Here is a 21,516-nt window from a genome sequence, read left to right as displayed (position 1 = left end):
AGGTTATCGGCTAAATTCAGTTTCCCACCTGTTGATTTTCTAATGTCGCGCTGCAGGTCACGACTTGTCTTTAGGCCCTAAAACATGATGGTTTTCTACCGGGATGTGGGGATTAAACACGGAGATAGGGCTATCTGAACAGAAAAACACCGGTGCAGTTGACCCGTGTCTCATACACGTGTGAAAGGAAGCAATTGGCGCGAGACTTCCAGTGCGGATCAAAAACCGCGTGCGCTGAAGTGCAATTAAGTGAAGCCCAGCAGGAAAGATATTTTCAGGTTGTTGTTTCAGTCATTAAGATTAATCAAGGCGCGGTCGCATTTTAACCTTAAACCATGCGTGATAGGAACAGTGACAGCACGATGCATTCTTAACAAAAAAAGTAATATGATCAATGATTTAATTTCCTTTCTTTGAAGCCCTTCATGAGTATGATGTGTAGGGTGAGATTTTACAATTCATAGGTATAAACTACTTATCTGATGAACACAGGAAATATTATTTGAAAAGGCATAATTCATTAAGAATCTGAAAATTGTTGATGTAATATAAAGTAACTTTAATGTTAATATATCTGTCTATTAGTTTGTTTCTTTCTCTATGTTTTGCCCCACTAAACTTTTAGCCCATCCCAAACAATTTCTGGTTAACAGCTCCCATTTGGATTATTGTTTAGTCACTGAGTTCTGTTAAAAACTGTAGACATTCTGTAATTACAAGTTCTTGCCTGGCTTCCCCTGAGGGTCTGCTGACTCTGCTGCAAATGAATTGTGTCAAATTAGTGTCAAGTTAATGGCATGAAGAGCGGGCTGGCAGTGTGCTTCTGAGGGCCTCCATCAGTGGCTGGCCCCAGATGTGAAACTGGCCTTGTGAGTAGATCTGTCTCTCTGGTTTCCCACCAGCCTTCAACATCAGGGTAAATGAGCTACAAAAGCCATGCCTCTCCTCCAAGCTCCGTTGGGAATGTTAATTGATCTTCTGTTGCAGGACAAACAGAAACTCTGTGTCCCTGTCCATCTGGGAAAAATCAAGTCCACTGGCTTGTTTTGCTTGCCTGGCACAGAGCACTCAGTGTGGCTTTGGTCTGGGTTGATAAGTTGTTAGCCAATCGTCTTACATTCATTGTAAAACAAACTGAATTAAGAAGAAATACTACAACAGAAATGTCTGGGCTCATCAAGAAAATGTAAAGGAATATATGCCCAGACAGTGAGTAGGAACATTAATTTTCAACCCCTTTGTAAAAGTTTTTAAAATGACTCATTTCAAGGATTGAACCATTCAAATATTCATGCGCAACAGGTGCCTGATAACCTGCTATGTGAAAAGTAAAAATCTACTAAGTTGGATTGAGATAAGTTTATGAATCACAAGCAGGTTTTTGATCTGTGGTCATTAAAATGTCGATAAAAGCACCCATAACACATGTATCTAAACTAAACACAAGCACCCTGAGAAATGTTCAATATATTATATTTTCTCCTCTCTTTATTTACATCAATACCACACTTATATTTAAATTTGAAATTAGAGTAACTGCCAGCCTGTCCAGTCACTTCCACGCTTGGCTTCACTATCTGTGCTGTTCATTTCTGACATGTTTGTGTGAATTTGTGCCTCCCCTTAAAGTTAGCGTGCACTACATGGCTGCTGGGGGTCTTTGTCTTCAAGTGTGTGGGAAGATGAGTTCCCCTCCCACCAGCAGCCTGAGAGCTCTGAATTCCTGCCATAAAGTCTAGGCCATCGCTCAGACCTGAGGCGGCGCAGAGCTGCTTCCCGTCAGCCATCGCTCTGTGAGTGTGGTATCTCCCGTTTCCCACACTCTGCGCCTATTCACTGGTCCCGAGATGAGGACAATAGAAGTGTGTCTTGTTACACATCACATTAGCTACGGTGTTTGATCTCCTGTCGAAGGGGAGGGGGGCAGCTTCAGCCAGACCATCTGGCCTGGCAAACTAGACCCTGAGAAAGTCTCAGGCATGCCACATTCTCCACAACTTCTGCACACACAAATAGTTGTGAAAGACTTTAGGAGCACTTGAGACATAATTCAAGCACTAGACGTCATACCACGACCACCACAACAGAAGAAATCTTGGACATGTGACCTGCAGGGGCGTCTCCCTACCCAGTTACTCAGTTTTTTAAAACACCTGTTCGCCAACGAAGTCAGTCAAGATGAGATGTTAATGATCCCTGTGGGAAATAGTGGATCTTAAAAAAATCTGGTTTTTATGAGTCTTATAGTGGGAAGTATGCATTTAAAATGAATGTAAAATGTTTGATTGATTTATTATCACATTTTTTGGACATACTGTATGAGTGTTTCACACTCATTTGCTGAAGTTAGACGTTAAGATAAATGACACAAAAAATGACAGAATAATATTTAACGCCATTAACATTACAATTCCAAACACTTTCAATGTAAGGAATCATGAGTCAGCGTTACTAGACCTGTGAACACAGATAATGTTATTTCTTGGTGTTCGAAAACGTTGAAAACATAAACTCTGTTTGTTCTATGCTTGTTCTAAGATTTAGTTGGTGTTACTTTGTAAAGGAGGAAAACATTCATTCAGTTGGAGTTCTATTCTCAAAATTTGTTACATCTCAATGATATCTTCCTAATTATATGATTTTTTTGTAATTATGTGAAACAATTTAGACACATTCATTGAAAAACGTGAATGCTAATTGCTGGAGCTGTGGATGTCTAAACGTTAACACGAACAGTTAACCGTGCTGACCTAACAAACAAATATTTAACATAACCACAACAGACTTTCGCATGAGCCAAACCTTGATTTTTATTAAGCCAGTCTTACTTTGGATAATGTAAAACTGCTCAGTTGAGTAATCTGGTATAACTGGATTTAAGAGTGTAATTTCCAAACTTTACCTTAAAATTAATTTTTCATTCACTCATTCAATAAGATTCATGATCCAATTTTGGCAATCACTAATAACAACAGTTTAAAAGAAAAAAGATAAGACCACTACAATTGTTTATGTTTGCAAAACTTCATAATAAGTTTTCAATTTATTTTTTTTACACATTTTCAAAGGGAAACTTCTCAAGGAAGCAACAGAAGAATAGAAGAGTCTTTTAGAAAAGATTGATTTCAATACAAAGTGCCTTTATAAAAGGTGTAAATTCCAGGTTTTTCACTGGAAGATGCATAACATCTATTATGGACATCACAAGTGGACAATTAACAGCAAGAATGTCAGTAACATTCATTCAAACATAGGCCAAATAATGGATACAAAAAGTCAACATATATTGTTCGGGACAATCCTAATAGGATTTACAGTAGAGGTGGATCCATGGGATCCTTTTATGGCTTGTTTTTAATTCATCAACAAAAAGCTGATGGAACATATACGTCAGAGATACCCAGTATCAGAGATCGACAATAGACACATCAATCAAGCAGTGTCTTAGACACTTTGATAGCTCAAAACCTGTGTGGTTAATATAATTAGATTATGTTTGCAAAATAAACAAGTTAGGATTAGTTTTCCACACAGGAACAATTTACATAATCAATGATTAAGCACTCTAAAAGATAAAGTGTGCGATATCTATAAATATGATGTACATATTCAGTAAAACCTGAATAATTTCAGATCTTCCTTAGGAATGAAGGCACACTGTACCAGTTTCACCACATAGTGTAACAATTAACTATAAGGAATCTTCTGCCAAAGCAAAAGGCATCAGACTTCAGTGAGTCTTCAACTTTCTGTCCATGACGTTCACAGACGTAGTTTTCTCTCCGTGTGAAGCTCACACTGCCTCCATCCTACCAGGGTCTCCACAGAGTGCTACTGGCTGGGCTCACACCCTTGCTGGAGATGACCTGGTGGAGAGGGGAACCAGGAGGGGAGAGGTTGCAGGGACTGAGACTGGTCCTGCTGGATGCCTGCAGACCCTGGAAGTGGCTGAGGAGCAGCCTGTGGGCCTGAGTCTGGACCCCGCTGTGGGACAGAAAGCTGACTGCCTCCTGGACACAGTGAGAGTAGCCGTCACTGGCTGTCATGAGGCCAGAGGACAGTCTGCTCTGCTGCTTCTGCTGCTGCCAGCTTCTCAGATATGACACGGCCATCTCCAAGATGTCTGCTTTCTCTTGCTTGGAGTCAGGCTGCTGCCTAAGAAACTCAGGACCCAGGAGTGATTTTAGCTGCTCGATGCTGGTGTTGATGCGGTCTCTGCGCAATTTTTCCACCATAGGCTTTCTCAGCTAAAAAAAAATAACAACAAAAAAAAAAGGTTAAGTCCACTTGAATATAGACACTTTATTTAAATTTCTCAATTCAAGTCAAGAAAGATGGGTGTCTTTATCAAGAAGATATTTACCTTATGAGCAGGGGTCAGGTGCTCCTTGCTTGGCTGTCCAAAAACAGTAGGTGCCATTGCTGTTGATACAGAGCGTTTCTGCTCGGTCTGAAGAGCCAGAGAGTCTGAGCTGCCTTCTCCTCTCCCTCAGCCCTGTATTTATACACCCAAATCTCCATATGAATGTGTGAGTCTTAGGCTTGTCGGAGTTTCTCACAGTCCCTGGGCCAATGGGAGTGCTGGGAAGGGCTTTGGGGAGCGCAGGGCTGCCACATGCTCAATGAAGTGTTTATAGCCGTGGGGACAATGACTGTGCCTCTGGGGAGCAGGTGGAGGAATAGAACGCGAGAGAAAGAGCCTGGGGTGGAGTGGTTAGGGGGGTGTAGCTGAGAGACTGACCCGGCACTTGTGCTGATATGGGAAAGTGGTGACCCCGGAGGGAAGCATGCCGCTGTCTCTTGTCAACTCCACCGCCACGTAATTGAAGACAAAGTGCCTCCGCCAACAGGCACACGTGGGTGTTACAGAGGGCCAACTGTTAGAAAAGATCAACATGCAGCCACTTCCACTGTTTGAGGCGGCAGACTTCAACTTGTGGAGCTGTGCAACAGTTGGGACGGCTCAAAGATGAAAAGAAAAAGAGTTTCTCTGCATGTTTTGATTGCTAAATCACATTTGCTTAGTGAAAAGGGAGTTTTGGTCCACATATAAAAATTTTCATTGAAACGGTACAGTGAAGATCTTTTCTTTCTGGGCTTCTTGTAGTAAACTGTCTGTTCCATCACCAAGTGTACTGGTTTGTTTGCAAAAGAAACATTTTATTTACATCACAGGTACTCTCACTTTTAGTTTAGCCTCTAAATGAAGTGTTTTAGAGTACAAAAAGTGTTTCCTTCTTCTTATCAGAGACGTTGTGTTTGTTTTAACATATGTTTAACATATTGTTGCTATAATTCATGCATTTGTTTCTTTAAAGATGTAATTCCTTATTATCAGGACATCCTAATAATTCTCAACATATTTCTCTAATTCTATGTTTTTCTGGCTGTTTCCCTGTGAAACCTTCTTCTTCGTCCACAGTACAGAGTATAGACAAATCAGGCTCCTCCACAGTGAAACCAGCTCTCAGTTTGGGTTTGAGAGGCAGACACAATCTCTCTTTTTATGATTAGACTTTAAATGCCCTACGTTAAGTTATGATTCAGGACAGTAAAAATTAGATTAGACTTAGAATAGAATACTTATTTCATGATGAGGAGTTTCTCAGTTTATTGTCATTTTGATTATGTCAACTGTAAGGAACGAGCATGCTTCAACCGTTAGATTTCACACTCACAGCACATGTCGACACATCAGGCAAACTCTAACTCATACAGACAGCCACACTCTCATTCTCTTGTCCCCACCCTACACACACAGAGACACACACAGCTGGCTGACCTGCCTGCCGCTGGCCACGTCTCAGTCACACGCTCCCTTCCTGCCTGTGTGGAACGTGGGAGCCGCTGTGGTCCCAGGCTTCCCACACTTCGGTGTTAATGACTCAGAGGCAGGCTGCACAAAGGAAGTGTGCCCCATGGAACAAAGACCGAGTGACCAACCCCCTTACAACACACGCACACACACACCCAGGAAGACAGGGTTGTCAACAGGGCTTCCAGGCACACCATCTGGATGGATTGTATGCTTTTGTCAGCCAATCAAGCATGGGAGACGCTCACCGTGAGAATTGGAGAGGCTGAAATAGAGACAGAAAGTAAGATGAGAAGAATAAGTAGTGCTTGTGTAAGTGTGTGGAGGCTGGGAAACTTTTTAGAATGGTTTGATAGATTTAAAATCTGTGAAAGAAAGTATAATCTCTGTTTTTATGAGACAAATGGTAGAATGAGTTGAAAGGTGGATATTGAGTCACACTATAGTGTTTTAGCAGGAAACAGAATCTAGGAAAAAACTAATCAAATAATTAATACAACAATTACTAATAACACAGAATTACTGCTTGAGAGTGTGTTGATTTTGCACTCTGCTGACCTCTTACAGGCATTTCTTCATCTAAATGTACCCCATTACTGTAATATTTAAATATCTGAAAGCACAGGCCTCATTTCATTCACATAACATCTCTTTCCCCTGTGTTGCTAAATGGGAACACTTGTTGCAGGATGTCCATCAGGCAGATGTTTTTCTCTTCCTTCACACCACATATCACTCCCTATCGAGGATACTTCTCTCATTGTGGAGAAATAACTGAGTGACAAGAGGCTGGCAAAGAGCCCCTCCCACCTGTTTGTTTGGACTGGGGGCCATTGTACCCCATGAGTTCAACTTATTCATTCACGTTCTATTGTCACTGCCCTGCTTTGTGATTGGCCAAAAACTGTGAGAACCAACATCACATCAAATCGATGGGAAAGTTGGCACAAGTATATAAACGAGGGAGGTCTTGTTGGGTAAAACCATAACCTCGAGAGCCTCTTGTACCCCACACAGGCCTGGATATACAATAAGTAGACGCCGCGTGTTCATCATGAGGAATCAGCACACAACGTGAGTTCAAGTGAAGAGCACTCATAGCTCATCCTTAACTCATTTCATTTTCGGAAAATCTAGCTCCATGTAAAGTTATTTTGTTGTCGATTTGAGATTGCAGTTTAGTTTAGGCTTCACGGTCCTTGCACTGTTGATGATGCAGCAGCATCACCTCTGAGGCAAATCAAAGCGAGAATAAAGGACCAATTAGCCCAAATGATTTTCTCATGTATTTTGAACTAACGATGAATTTATTTTGGGGGGATTCGGAAATCTTTTAAATGTCTGCCTTCATTACCATTTCATGCCTTCACAACCATTTTCATGTCGACAATTCTGAATGAAAACTTAACAAAATTCCTTTTCTCTTTGTTTTCATCTTTCTTCTCAGTATGTGTAAGGTGAGCGTTTTGGAACGGAAATGCACAGACAGAGCAGTGAGGCTCTGCTCAACTCTGGAGGGCCATCTCAGCACTGGGATGACCAGCTCGGACATGTGGGACAAGACAGTTTCCTTCTTCGCAGTAAAGAAGGCCCTAATTTTCCATAACGGCTACACCAAATCCTCCAGAGAGGCCATGAGGCTGTTCCCCTCACCTGCTGAGGATGTGGCACCACTGTGCTGCCCCTAATAACAGGACAAACACACACAAGATAACAAGAATCATGTGGGACCGTGTGTGTGGATATCTGGACTTAAAATCATCACTTGAAAAACATTTTGGACACAGAAAAAAATGAAAAAAGAATATAGTGAATGTTGGGTTTGTTTTTTTGTTGTTTTTTTTACATCTGAGTCTTTGTAAGATATGGAGAAGATGAATGACCATGTACACTGTGATCTTATTGGCCCACAATTGGGCTTTAAATGTGCATTTTATGCCTTAAACTTTAAAACTGGTCACAAATAGACCTTATAATTAAGGTTATGTTGAACAGAAAGCCATATTCCTTTGTATAAAGGTTAATGTTTATGCCAGTGCATACTTTTAGTGAATGTTTTTTGTTGCTTTTTTAATTTTTCTTTTTTTCTCATGTATAAAATGTCTTGCTAGAAAGCCATAACTGAAAAGGTGCAATATGGACTTTCATGTGCAATTTTAGATAAACTGATTTCTTATCATTTGTCCTGAAGTATATCGCCCCCTGGTGGCAGACAGAAAACTACAACACACAGCAACATCCTTTTGTCTGCGGACTCTACACTCATAACACAGCTGAGGAAGTGTGTTGTATCTAAAACGGGAATAACAATGATTATAATAAAGTTTTTCTTTTTAACAGCATTTGTTTACAAAGATATGATATTGCAACATGTAAAAACAACATAATGAAGTGGCAATGCAGCAGTCTTCAAAAAAAAAAAAAAAGAGTGAACCCATCTCCTCATACTATTCCAGCCTGGTCTGAGGAATCTTTTTAAGAATTTTTAAGAAAATGCTTGCACTTGTTCTTTTTCTCTTGTTCCATTCCATTAAAAATAATCCATCCATCCATCCATCCATCCATCCATCCAAGATTAATTATTGTAGAAGTTTTCACTCTGATTTTAATGTAAAACCCCTGAAAAAAAAGTATGAAAATCAATTTGAAATGTTTGTACTCCTTTTCTAAGGGTTTATGAACAGTATAGACGTAAGCACCGTCACTACAAAACAAATGTAACTGTAGAGAGTAAAATATAACCGTTAAACAGCAGTGGAAAGAGAAAAAGTTACCCTGAATTAGATTTGAAATGATTACGGCTTTATTAATCATAGGCTAAATTCAAAAAGCAGACATTCAGCAACAGTTGAACATTATAACAGCGGGAATAGGCAAATTAACAATAAACTGAGGGAGGTCCACACCATGCATTCAACTCTCGAGTACATGACACCGTTTTGGTCATCTGTAAGCCGAAGTGTTGATCAGCTGCTGATGGTGAAACTTTGCTGTGTGTTTGGGGAAAATATAAAAGTTAATTAAGGATTGAAGAGAGGCAGAGGCAACGATGAGAGTGGTTTGAAGAAAAAAAAACGAACAACACAACTATCAGAAAAAGGTGTTTAAGGGTATAATGTAAGTCTGTTTTATTATTCATTTAGACAAGTCGGATATTTCATTGCAACAGGTGGAATCTTTCACAAGTTCAAAGTTTACTTCAAAGGCAAAGCTTTATGGAAGAAAATAAAACAAAACTTGTCCATCGTTCTTCCCCCTGTTTCCGCCTCTGAGGTTCATAAAAGAAACCTAACAAATAAACACAACTTTTTTTTTTTTTTTTCCCTGTCCATTGCTCAAATTCCAGTTAGAACCAACATACAGACCAAACAGCAAGGGCCCTGAACACAAGGACAGGAGCTTCCAAACATGACACAAAGAGACCTTCTGCCATTTAAAAAAAACAAAAAACATGACCAAAAACCAACTGAAAGCAAACAAACAAAAAGGAAAAGGAAGATAAAATCAAATGCCACTCTTAGTATGTGGTGGGTCAAATCCCAAAACACTTCAGTTACCTTAACATTGCACCCCGATATTCAGCGGAGGGGTTTAAAGCCAAAAATACGATCACCCCAAAACAGAATCCACGAGTTTCTCCTATCAACAACTTCATTCTCTCAGCCGCCAAGACCGGCAGAACAATGGTGAACTTTCAGCTTTGATGGCGGTGACAGTTCTCTGATTGGCCAGTTAAGTGGCGCATCTTCTTTCTCCAGCCTGCTGAAAACCTGGGTCACGTCTTCTTCTTCTGACTCGAGTCTGAGGCGGTTTGAATCAGAAAGGCAAAGCGTAAATTCTGTTTTAGTGAGTCCTCTTCAACCTTGGACAGCACTGTCTTTGTGTTACAGAGAAGTTCCCAAAAGAGGGTTTTTTTTCTTTTCTTTTTTAGACTACACACAATTTCTGCTTAGAGTTAATTTTGAGATGTCATATAGAGGGGTGGGAGCTGAGTAGGAAGCATGGTGTATACTATCTGTGTGTGAGTCAGTGTGTTAACAGAGTATTTTTTTTCTTTTTTCAGTTGGAAAGTGTCCTAACATTATTTGCTGGGCTGTTGTGAGTCAGAGGGATGTGGTTTGAAGTTGGATCAGGGCAAAGAGTTCAACAAGTCCTGCAGGAAGACGTCTGGGTCTGGGATTTCAGAGAGGAGACCTGGAAAAAGAGAAGCGTAGAATATAAACAAAAATGAAATCGCAGTTGTTGTCTCAGATGAAACGAACAGAGCTGTGACAAACTAAACTCATTCCAACTGACGGGAGATTATTTCCTGTTTTTGGGCACTTCTCAAGCTAATCGGGTGTGCATGTATACTGACCTACAACATCAAAGAACTCTGACAGGGACTCTGCAGGCATGAGCTCATCCTGGAAGGCCCTGAGCACGCGCTCTGAGGCCTCATAGATGGGCATGTCGTTGTGACGAACGTATTCCGCCAGTGAGAAGGACCAGCCCCCCTCGGTGTTGCTGGTGGGTACTTTCTGTACACGAAAAACAAAGCGCACAGAAAGAATCCTGAGGTCAGTGACAGCAGTGGTCCTATCATTCCAATGACATTAAACATCTGAATTCTGTTTTTCCAACAACACTGATTTGAGGCATTTTGTCAGATATTTACCCTGAACATGTCATAGACAAGATCCACCAGGCCCCAGAAGAGAAGAGGTGAGCGATAAACTGCATATTCCTTTGGTGTTTTATCTGTGAGTCTGACAATGGAGCAAAAGAGGAGAATTTAACAGGTTTAAGTTAGACTGTATTTCAAATGTACAAGTTCCACATACAGCACTCGTTTTCTCATGGCAGATCTGCTATAAGCAAACATTGGTTCTGCACGCTCCCATGTACACACAAGATTTAGCTTCGGTGGGCATCCTTAAACTATATTTCCTACAACACTGTATTGCTTGTAAAACAAATACATATGGTAAAAGGAAAAGTGTCTTACTTGTTTGTGCAGACTGCAGAGACCTTGCGGGCATGTGCGATGACCAGGAGTCTTCGGAGAAAGAGTAAACGTGAACTCCTCCACCGTTCAGGCGGCATGATGTGCATTGCCAAGATGGTGAAATAGTGTGGTCCTTCAACCTCGTATGAGCTTTCCACCCATTTCTCACACGGCTGCTCCTGGAAACTCTGCAGATTCTTCTCCTCTCGGGACGTAGCCCTTGTACTACAGCAAGAAAAATTTGTTTCAAATTTTAAATTAAAACAGAACGCATGAATAGTCACAGGACTTGTGGGAGGAGTTTCCCACATACAGCAGCCAGCACTGACACTGACTAAACGATGAGTTATTTCTGTGGTCAGATACAATTTAAACAGGTATTAAAAACATAGAAAAGAAAAACGTACGTATTGAGGACATAGAGCACAGTGTGGATGATGTAAGGAATGAGGTGGATGTTGCTCTCTCGGCCCCCGCCGCCTGTGTCCACACTGAACGACTGTTCTGTAGCAAAGCGCTGGAACAGCAGTTTGGTGTCGTGGATGTTGAGTTGGTATGTGGGCTCCCGCTGACCCGTGCACTCCTGAAGATATGTGTTGTGCCTGTGTGGCAGAGAGACAACCAGCTGTGAATGCTGAACTTCAAAGTGTTTGCTACCTGTATATGAGCTGGTGCACGCTGTTACCTTGCTAAGCATGTAGCGAAGGCTGATTCTGGCACATGTGGCCCCCACACAGGAAGCAGTCCATTACACTTGGTGTTGGCATTCTGGAGAGCGGCACTATCCCACTCCTCTCTCCCACGAGCCAGCCTAAAGCAAGCATAAAGAGGCCGGTCACGTGAGAATAAATTAGATGCGAGGCTATAGAAAACAAAAGTAAAGGAGCGTTTGTAGCTACCTGACAGCTGCCAGATGGCAGTCATAGTGGACTATGTTAAAGTGCGACACAGTGCTGTAACCCTGCTGCTTGCGAGGCTTGTTCTCAAAGTCCTCCAAGGACACACGCTTCGTAAAAGTGTAAATACCCAGGACTTTGGTTGGCTAGTAGAAAAAGTAAAAGAAGTGAACGGTTAGTTTAAAACATAATTCATCTTAACATAAAGAGTGTCAAAGCATTTGTACAGCGCTTCAGAATGATAGTTCGTACATAATTACCATCTCTGGTTAGTCACAAGTTGTAGATAATGATAAAAGCATTACTTAAAATCTATATATGAATATTCATATACACAATATGATCATCTTATTTTAATCTAACAGTCTGAACTTTATCAAGATGGTAACCCCCAACTCTTTCTTGGCAGGACCCTCCCCAGCAGGACAACAAACCCTGCTGCAAAAATCTGTTAAAAAAATATTTCAAGGAACTTGGCAAAAAGTCCCAAGACCATCCAGACCCCCCAGAACTAAATTCAAACAAGTATTCAGAAACCCAAGGAAACCCAACCCACATTAGCCAGTCCTCATAACCCATGAGATCCAAAAGATCAAAGCCACTATCTTAAGGATTAACATGCAAGCAGTTTTAATACTGTGACTAATCTGTACACCTGCCGTTTCTTTTTCTTTTCAACTAGAGCTCTTAAATGCAGCGTCATCATAATCCTGGATATAGTGCGGTACCTGGAACTTGTAGCCCTCTCTGCAGATACAGCAGGTCAAACCAGGCTCCTCGATCAGCTCCTCCATTTGCTTCAAAAGTGAGGTCTTTGTAACCACCTGCCCCTTCTCATTGGTCTGAAAAGCAAACCCATAAAGCACACGCTGTATAAAACATTAAAAAAAAAGACTGGAATGCCTGAACAACAAGAAAGGAGAAAAAGAAGTAGTCAAAGCAGTTGCAGCGATACAAATAAAAGCATTTAACAGCATGAAGAGAAAGCAGACTACCGTCATGCCCAGAGTTCCCAAGGCTTTCTGTCTCATAGCCATGGCCATACGCTTCTTCTCTGCTCTGGTCTCCCTGCGGGCTGCTTCGATCTTCAGGTTGACATCACTGTGCTCCCTCAGCGCCTCTAGTAGGTTCTCTGCCAGAGTTCCAATGCCTTCATCACTGGAAACCTGCTCCAGCTTGTGCAAGTTGGGTATTGAATCTGTGCCTATCAGCATCTGTGCAACAAAGACAACAGGCAGTCGAGTCAGCCAACTACTCCTCAATAGACCAGAACTGTCCTGAGGAATCAAACTGGGAGTTAGACAGAGTTTTGTACCTGTGTGGGTGGATGCTGGGTTGCCAAACCACGGAGCAGTCTGAGAATGAAAGGTAGACCTGGTCTAGAGAGGAACTTCTTCCAGACATCTGCATCCAGACTGTAGAAAGTTCAGAAGATTGTTATAAAAACTTCCAGCACGCGCACTTAATCATATCAGAGCTTTTGGTAAACCATCTTTAGGAATTCAAAGCTGTGGGAGACCTACTTTTTGGCATTAGGGATATGTTTCTTCATGTAGTCCAGTGCATTCTGTGTGATTCCTTTCTGGAGAATAAGATCTTTCAGCTGATGGCCATTGCTGTTATTTTTTATTCCAGCAGCGATTTTACAGAAGCAATCCAAAAACACTTTGTCATCTGCACTGTGCTCCTCGTCGTACCTTAGAGAACAAAAACACAAGTGAATTTCACCAAGTTCCGCTTCAGCTGTTCAGCCTGATTATGATCATCTAACTTTCGATAATGGCTGTATTTAGCTACAGCTTCAAGTGGGAGATTATTTGTGAGAGCAGAGTGATGCTCACTTGTCAAAGCTGCAGCACGGCTTAAAACGTTCCACCAAAATCTTCATCTTCTCCAGTTCACCGAAAGACAGGTATGGAATGATGCGCAGCAGACCCTGCAGCACGCTGGGGTTTGAGCGCACAAAAGGGGTGTTGATCTGGTCTAACAACATGACGAGCTGATCTTTGTCTCCTGTGAGCAGAAGGTTTCCCTGCAAAGGAATCAACAGTCCCCATTTACATCAAACAATCGAAGACATTATCTGAAGCTTGTAAAGGATTTCTTAGTCAGGGGGTAGAACTGACTTACCTTGTCCTCTGAAATCTCAGCATTGGCTTCATCCAAAATGATCTCCATTATGCTCAGAACCTGCTCTGCTATAGAGGCGCCACCGCTGTCCTTACTCTCCTGTTCTGCCACTAACGCCTGAAGTAAAACAACATTGACAGTGAGCTTTCTTTAACGCTTACTTTTCATTTTATAAAAGCCTCATTAAGATTGAATCTACATATAAATTTGAAAACGTTTCTCATTACCATCTAATTATATTCACTGTAACACTCACCAAATTTAGAGTTCCCAGCATGACGTTGAGTGTGTTCATCTCTGGTTTGACTAGCTGCTGTCTGTTGATCTTCACCTTCACACAATAGCTGAACAACTTCAGCAAAACCTGAGCAAGACGGAGACTGAGATCAACTCGTGCATGTAAAAGAAAAGCAGTTGAACCTTTAGCAAAACCTGTTTAGCTTACAGTGAGCAGATGTCTTCCTTGTTTGAAATCTTTGATTCCAGACAGCCGGTTGAGCATACACTCCAGTCCTCCACACTGTGCCATGACTCCTGCCATCTTGTACACTTCTTCGTCATCTTCCTCCTCGTCTGAAATAAGGAGAGGCACAACGTTGCGCTTTCATCTGACGGTAAAGAACATACAAACCAAACAACCTGCTATATTCAACAAATGATAATAATTAATTCCAAGGGAATCAAACCTGTTGTTGAATCCAGTGACTCTATGAACTCCTCGGTGGCATCTCCAAGCAGACCTCTCATTCGATAGATGATTCTCATTGGCTCGCCCTTTGGGGGTTAAAACAAACAAACACACAAAAAAAACCTCAAGAGACGGAGATAAAGGTAACTGTCTTATTGAATTATTTCAATATTTAAGCTTTTTGTTATAAGCTGCCCTGTTCCATTCCATTAAGAATAATTAATTCACTGATAAATGAGTGGGACTCACCTCATTTGTAGGGCACCAAACCTTCTTGTAGACCTCTGCCACCGACAGGTCCAAACTGATGATTTTGTTGTTAACAAGCAACTGATGAAAACAGAGGCACATGATATGATATGATAGATATGTCAGATATCATAATACTTTAATAGAAAAAACAAAAGTATCAAAACAAACAGAGTCCAATGTTACTTTACCTCCATGCCACTGTCATCCTCCAGAAGAGCCACCAGGTCGCAGTCTTGACAGATCTTGTTCTTGATGTCCCTCATTAAAGGGCCGATGCCAGGTTCGTTACTGCTGTAGGGATTTCCTGGCATCCGACCCTGAAGGAAATCTTCCTGCTGAGGATCCTTTTCCAGAGTCACAAAGAACTCTGTCACCTCATTCTCCTCCTAAATAGAAAATAAAACAAACAACATGAATGAAAGCCAATTCATTTCAGAGCATTTTTGTAAAGGAATTCTCCGATAAAAAATGCATCAGGTTCCCACTGTATATGAGTATTATTGACGGTGATGTGATAGTAGTCCAAGACCAAAAAACGTCTCACAACTGGAAGTCTTGAACCAGTAGCGGATTTAAAATGTTCTTAGTTTTATCAATGTTGTAATTTATAAATCATTGTAGTTATGCTCAGAGTAAAAAACAACTTACAGGGTAGATTATGCTGCACAGCCTCTCAAAAATGAACACAGGTGTCCGGTAGTCATCCAGGTCGTAGCGCTTTGCAGTTTCTATGCACACTGCCATGAAGGCTTTGGTTTCAGACTCGGTACCTGCAAACAGCACAATGTTTACATTTCTGATGTTTGGCATGTACACAATAATTACTGCGCTTATTCATGCTTTACTTGTTTCACTGTATAAAAAAGAAAGACTAAAGGCTTATCCAAACAACACAAAAACAATGTCTGTTTTCAAAGTGTTTTTAAAATCTCGCTATAAACAACAACATTTGAGACAAAGTCAAACTTCATGTCAGTGCAGACCTGTTGTCATGTCCTCCAGCATCTCCAGGAGCATGTCCTGAGTCTCATCAATGAGCTTGGTGCGCTGCACCACCAGCTTCCTCAGACACAGGTAACCGTTAAGAACCGTGCCGACCAACCTACTCTTGAAATGCCGCTTAATGGACTCCACCTCCACAAAAGAAGACAGCAATCCTACAACAGACACAAAAGATAAATAAATATTCAGGAACGACATCAAAATATCATTCACAAAATATTCTCTGCTTGTATGAAATCAGTATTTAAGGTTTATTCTGTTATGGTGCAGAAAGTGTCCCTTAAAACCCATTTTTAACATACCTGTCAAGCTCTTGAGGGCGTAGCCTTGCTGCAAGTCTGTGCTCAGAGTAGCTTCTTCCAGAGCCAAAAGATTGGCTATTTCCTAATCAGAAAAATAAATAAATAAATAATTAGATGCACAGAGACTATTTCTCCCATATTTGATCAATACTGATAAGAGACAGTTAACATATAATGAAACACATAGTAAATTCCAATGCTTATAAATTCATCAATTCTACTGCATTTAATGAAATTTGAGTTTTTTTTTTTGTTTTTTTTTACTTAAATTCAGTTTATATTCTCGTGGCATTACCTTGGTGATCAGGTTACCAATGTAGGGCAGAACTCCACGAGCAGCCAGATAAACCTTCCAGTGCGTTGGCTTGATCAGCTTCTGGTACAGGCCGAGGTACTCCACTGCACACTCTCCAGCCACACTCAGCTCATCGAGGTAACTGACACACACACAAATGTACTCGGAAATGTTACTGCTTTCTTTCCACTGCTTGGTATGTTCATTCACTCTTTAAGAAAACTAAGAACAGGTGGTACAAAATGGCGGTATCCATGACACATTTTAGAATCCGGTGCACACATAAAGCGCACCAGATTATATGGCGCACGGCCATTTTTGGTGAAAATTTAAGGCTTTTAGGTGCGCCTTATGGTGCGGAAAATACGGTACTTATATCTCAAACTGATGCTGACGGAAGTTTTTATTTTAAATGTATTTATTTTTTTACAGAACTACTAATTTTATTGGCAAATAATCCTCCTTCATTGAACTGAACTGAATTAAATTGATCAACTAAGGACACAGAATTGCAATTAGCAATGCAGCTATAATCTCCAATATTGTTAATGTCGTTTATGTTTGAGCGTCATACCTGGTAAGTAGGTCCAGGACCTGTTGCTTGCGGCTGGGGATTGCGGTTAGAGCCTCTACGATAGTGCAAGCTGCTTGTCTTGCAGCCTGGGTGGCTGGTGTGAACAGAACCTGGAACAAACATGTCACTTTCTCAATTTTGTGCACTTCTGCGTATGAAAGCATAAGTACTACTTAAATGAGTCATTACCTGCCGCAGCCAGTTGTTATGGCTCAGTTTGAGCAGGCGAGGGAAAAGGCCTTCACCCTTTCTGGACCTCATGAACTGCTTCCACTTCCACACATATTTCTCTAGCAGATACTGCTTCCGTAACTCAGCCTTTCCTTGAGGTTTTGACACCGTTTCCTGGCCTGTGGTCATGCACATCAACCACATGGTGAAATGTGAATCATGATGACTTTTCTTATCAGTAAAAAGAGAACCAGCAATGCTAAATATTTGCTCAAACACAGTACTTACATCTTGCTGGGAGGCACTTTTTCCAGGCTTCATAAGATGCTTTGGGGTCCTTCTTGAGCCAGAGTTGAGCCTGGGCATGGATTTCATTACTGTAGGGCCTGACTGTGGTCAGGGACTCAATGGCAGCATCCTTTAAAAGAAAAGAAAACAGAGACACGCAATGCTGAGTGAGGGAACTTGCAACTGACATTGTAAAAAACAATTTGCAGTTTTTATGCATTTCAAACAAGCAGAAGGTACTTCATATTTATTTCAAACAAGGATGCAATATCCACTAACAGCTAAGATTGACATAAATATGTCTTAGTCTTTGGAAATCTGTTTAAAGAGTAGTGTGACAAACACAGTGTCTCTGTTTCTACTTTAAACAGTGTAAACAGTGCAGCTAATATTCAATGACTCTGTCATGGCAGCACATGTTTCCAGAGAAAGAGATAACATCCCTTTTGAAAGAGACAACTTTCAAAAAGCAGATGAAAACAACAGCTGAGTCACAGAGTTAAAGGGTATTTACCTTGTTCTTCTTGCTAGTTGGCGCAGGAGGCTTTATCAGCTTTTGCAGGATTCTCAGACACATCAGAGTGATGTTCTCCACCACGACAGGCGTTTTGATATTTACTGACATGAGGAATAGACTGAGAGCTACAAAAGGGCAGAAAAATACACGGCTATTAGTTACAAGCCAAAAAAAAAAAAAAAGTCTCAAATCAGTCAACAACTTCCGTAACGTGATAAGAAATTATGATGAAAAAACGTTAAAAAATATATAATCTCTTTAGAAATACGGGGTTAACAGATTGGGCTTACCACAACGCAACCGCAACTCCCAGCATCCTCCTTCTTTGGAAATGGAGTCAGTCAGCAGTAGCATTTCATACTGCAAATTACTAACCTGATGGGGGGGGGGGGAAGGAGTGTTCATAACTAAACTGAACATCTACAGCAGAGTTTAGCTTTGCTGCATAAAAACACAATCTGTTGACTGACTTGTTTAGTCAGTATCATGTGAAATGACATACCAAGTCAGGATTAGCCCAGTGACCTTTGAGGGCTGCGGACACCTTGGCAATGATGAGGTCATTCATCTGCTGAGTGGCTTCTGGATGGTCTCTAAACCAGGGAAATATGAAAGATAACAAACAAAATAATTTACCACACTTGAACTCATTACATATACAACAAGTAAATTTTTTTTTTTTTTTTAAAAGTAAGAACTAGAGATTTGCTTTATTTACAAAAGAGTATCAGTGTTAATATTCTAATTCCACTGAAAAACAAGGTGAGAAGAGAAAAGGAAACACACCTTGTGAGGAGACAGACCAGCTGGCGCACTTCCTCTCTCATCGCCGCTGTACCTCGCCGCAGGTTATACTCAAACAGCTCACGGATGAGACCCTGGAGAACCAGGATCTGACGGAGGGCTGGATTTGTGGCCAGCGCACGCAGCAGTGTAATGCAGTGACCTGTGACAGCTGAAGCACAGCCGTAACACTTGGTTGAGGAGGTGTGGCCGCAGCCCAGCACAGACAGAGCACGGTACTGACTGGCGGTGAAGGTGGGCTGGTGGCTGCTGCTACTCCGGGATGACTTGGTGGCTGCCTCTCTCTGCTGCAGGTCATACTCCAAGAGCTCTTTTCGAGATGCAAGAACTTTCTGTAAACACAAGGTGAGGAAAACATTTACAACCAAAAAACATGGCTTTCTGCCACTTAGAAGATGAGCATTTACTTCCGCTGACCTGTATAATCTTGGAAAGCTCATCAAATGACGTCTTGCAGTCTCCACTGTACTCTTGAGCCAGCTGCTGAATGTATCTGTTCACATTAGCAGATGATGCACCGAGTCCTGCACCTGCTCCAGTGTCATCCTGAGAACAACAACAGAAAGAATACCATGAGATAAAACTTAAGAGAAAAACACTCAAAAAGAGGTTTTAGACCACTCTGAAAATGACCTCTGGCACGATATTAAAAGAAGAAACTGTGCATCATACACATATGTATGTCACTTAATAGTGAGCGTGCTCAAAGAGGCTTCTTTGAGATCATTCATGAATCCATTCTCATTAAACATTTAGTTTCGTTTTCTAAATTAACTGTTTAGGCCCCTCCTGTGACTGACCTGAGGTTTCTCTGGTGCTGCCTCGTTGACTTTAGACAACAGGCTCTCCAGTTGGGGCCTGTGGCCCATCAGCTGGTGGTAGACCCGGTCAGCTTTGTCCAGCAGGGTGTTGATGTTGGTCACAGCCTGAAGGAATAATTACATTCAAGATTAAAGAGTGTAGGAGAAGGTGTGCGTTTTCTCACCAAAACATGAACACACAGTTGATTTTCAGAAATGGTCAGCCTACTTATGACCATTTTCTTTATCACCTGTCTTGCCCTACATGTAAGCTCCTACCTTTTTCCTGTCTTCTTCATTCTCAATGGGATCCACTGCACAGCATGGTTTAGCATACAGCATGAAGTCAAATCGGGCGTATTTGCAGAAGCCACAGGCGTTGCACAGGAAGGGATCTTTTTCATCATAGTTGATAGACCTGAAAAGAAACAACCACCGATCAAAATTTTAGTCAAGCATCTTTAACATCTCCAATTATCCTTTAAGAGCAAATGTGCAGAGAAAATTTGTAGCTCACCTGCACTTGTGGCACTGATAAACATTCTCACCACAGTTGCCACAAACTCCAGGGTTAGCAGGTACAGAAGCACTGCAGCGAGGACACTGCAGGGTCTCAGTGGAGGCCTGGTAGTTCTCGTAAAAATCAGAGAACTCGATCATCAGATTGGATGCGACAATAGGTAAGGGAAGGTCAATCTTCACCTCCGTTTGTCCCGGGGTTAGCTGAACTTTCTTGGCTTTGTGCCACCGAGCAGGCCTAAAAGACAGTCAAAATGTTAGGAGGAGATTTAAAAGGGAAAATGGGCTCATGAGACAGACTGGAGCTCTTTGCTGAAAAACTGAAACATACTTGTTCTTCAGCTCCACAATAGCCTGCACAGTCCTGTTGTTGTAATAGAGGTTGATGGTACGGACCATTTTAGTGCGTTTTAGGTCACCTATCTTCACTGTGACTTTGCTGATGGTGTGGCTGCCAATGAGCTTGACCACCTGCTGTGTGGTGGTATAGCGGGTGTCCACTTTGATCGATGACAATTTAATATTCTGTAGGATTAAAAAGAGGCATTTGTTTAAGCCGATGGTGTCTTAATTAAGACTCTTTTGCTCTAGCTCTAACCACATCATTTGAATTTTGGCGTCAAGCATGCTGGGTCTATTACAACTTGATCTGTATGCTAAAAAACATCAATCCAAAACAGAACAGAGCAAAAAAAGGGTCAAAATCTACGAGTGTCTAAAAACCAAAACAGGAATCTTATAAGCCCCACACTTTTTATAAAGAGAACTCTGTGAGGTTGTGTTGCACTTACTGAGAATGGAACTTCTGGATTGTTGCACACCAAGCAGGGGTCACTCTCAAGATAAAATCCATCAAACTCCACTAAACCAGAGAGAGTGCTGCAGGACAAAAACACAGTTGTAAATCACGTCTAATATTTTATTTGCTATGAGAGAATGTTTGTGGAAACATACTTGTAGATGTTTGAGTTGGGGTGATTTGTCAGGATATGGTTTTGTGCTCTTAGGATTTCCACGGCTTTCTGGGAATACTCCTTTAACTGGGGCAGAGAGGGAACACAAAGTTCAACTTTGTACCAATATCAGTGACTGGCTTTGATCAAGAAAAATGTTTCAGATATCTGGTTAGGAACCTGAATTAATACTGTACGAATACAGACTGACATTTTAGTCGTTTACCTTTTAAAAAGGAATCACACAACCACGGAAGAATTTAAAATAAATCAAACCTTTTTCTCTGTTTGAGGGGTTTTGAGAGAGAAGTATCCAAGTAGGTCAACAAACTGGGCAGCTTTGCGGCCATATGCAGGAAGTTCTGGCCAGATGGCCCAAGTCAGTTCAAGCAGCAGCTCCTGCTGAGATTTGCTGGAGTTCCTGCAGAAGCACTCACATTAACTAACAGTACCGGCTATGATTTTCTACATTTAATCATGTTTTCCCACAAAAAAAAATGTGACATAATAATCGTCAGGAACT

At 41.3% G+C, this 21,516-nt stretch overlaps 2 protein-coding genes across 13 annotated transcripts in view; both read right to left on the bottom strand.

Moving 5' to 3' along the window:
• Positions 1 to 3,056: 3,056 nt before the first annotated feature.
• On the bottom strand, positions 3,057 to 4,521 carry LOC140271737 (transcription factor HES-5-like). Its single transcript, XM_072367025.1, is given in 3 exon segments — positions 3,057 to 4,247; positions 4,364 to 4,467; positions 4,470 to 4,521. Coding segments are annotated over 3 exon segments (594 nt in total). The 3' UTR covers positions 3,057 to 3,809.
• Positions 4,522 to 8,918: 4,397 nt separating this feature from the next.
• Positions 8,919 to 21,516, bottom strand: part of ubr4 (ubiquitin protein ligase E3 component n-recognin 4) — a 44,950-nt gene continuing 32,352 nt past the window's right edge. For all 12 annotated transcript variants that reach the window (XM_072366392.1, XM_072366396.1, XM_072366394.1 and 9 more), the window contains 37 exons: positions 21,270 to 21,414; positions 20,995 to 21,080; positions 20,832 to 20,919; positions 20,372 to 20,565; positions 20,039 to 20,278; positions 19,801 to 19,939; positions 19,522 to 19,647; positions 19,139 to 19,267; positions 18,704 to 19,053; positions 18,420 to 18,510; positions 18,208 to 18,292; positions 17,915 to 18,042; positions 17,401 to 17,530; positions 17,131 to 17,291; positions 16,942 to 17,051; positions 16,368 to 16,509; positions 16,073 to 16,154; positions 15,752 to 15,925; positions 15,417 to 15,538; positions 14,957 to 15,154; positions 14,766 to 14,846; positions 14,515 to 14,602; positions 14,274 to 14,401; positions 14,085 to 14,192; positions 13,829 to 13,945; positions 13,540 to 13,730; positions 13,222 to 13,395; positions 13,014 to 13,113; positions 12,694 to 12,912; positions 12,427 to 12,540; positions 11,702 to 11,844; positions 11,488 to 11,613; positions 11,210 to 11,404; positions 10,803 to 11,027; positions 10,473 to 10,563; positions 10,173 to 10,335; positions 8,919 to 10,009 (listed from right to left, as the gene is read on the bottom strand). In XM_072366392.1, the coding sequence (XP_072222493.1) occupies positions 9,945 to 10,009; positions 10,173 to 10,335; positions 10,473 to 10,563; positions 10,803 to 11,027; positions 11,210 to 11,404; positions 11,488 to 11,613; positions 11,702 to 11,844; positions 12,427 to 12,540; positions 12,694 to 12,912; positions 13,014 to 13,113; positions 13,222 to 13,395; positions 13,540 to 13,730; positions 13,829 to 13,945; positions 14,085 to 14,192; positions 14,274 to 14,401; positions 14,515 to 14,602; positions 14,766 to 14,846; positions 14,957 to 15,154; positions 15,417 to 15,538; positions 15,752 to 15,925; positions 16,073 to 16,154; positions 16,368 to 16,509; positions 16,942 to 17,051; positions 17,131 to 17,291; positions 17,401 to 17,530; positions 17,915 to 18,042; positions 18,208 to 18,292; positions 18,420 to 18,510; positions 18,704 to 19,053; positions 19,139 to 19,267; positions 19,522 to 19,647; positions 19,801 to 19,939; positions 20,039 to 20,278; positions 20,372 to 20,565; positions 20,832 to 20,919; positions 20,995 to 21,080; positions 21,270 to 21,414 (5,248 nt within the window). In that variant the 3' untranslated portion in view covers positions 8,919 to 9,944. The remainder of the gene's footprint in view (positions 10,010 to 10,172; positions 10,336 to 10,472; positions 10,564 to 10,802; positions 11,028 to 11,209; positions 11,405 to 11,487; positions 11,614 to 11,701; positions 11,845 to 12,426; positions 12,541 to 12,693; positions 12,913 to 13,013; positions 13,114 to 13,221; positions 13,396 to 13,539; positions 13,731 to 13,828; positions 13,946 to 14,084; positions 14,193 to 14,273; positions 14,402 to 14,514; positions 14,603 to 14,765; positions 14,847 to 14,956; positions 15,155 to 15,416; positions 15,539 to 15,751; positions 15,926 to 16,072; positions 16,155 to 16,367; positions 16,510 to 16,941; positions 17,052 to 17,130; positions 17,292 to 17,400; positions 17,531 to 17,914; positions 18,043 to 18,207; positions 18,293 to 18,419; positions 18,511 to 18,703; positions 19,054 to 19,138; positions 19,268 to 19,521; positions 19,648 to 19,800; positions 19,940 to 20,038; positions 20,279 to 20,371; positions 20,566 to 20,831; positions 20,920 to 20,994; positions 21,081 to 21,269; positions 21,415 to 21,516) is intronic.

The sequence above is a fragment of the Leuresthes tenuis genome, unplaced genomic scaffold, assembly GCF_036924035.1.
Source record: "Leuresthes tenuis unplaced genomic scaffold, fLeuTen1.0.hap1 SCAF_16, whole genome shotgun sequence".
Lineage (NCBI taxonomy): Eukaryota > Metazoa > Chordata > Actinopteri > Atheriniformes > Atherinopsidae > Leuresthes > Leuresthes tenuis.
This window is presented reverse-complemented; position numbering and strand designations above follow the sequence as displayed.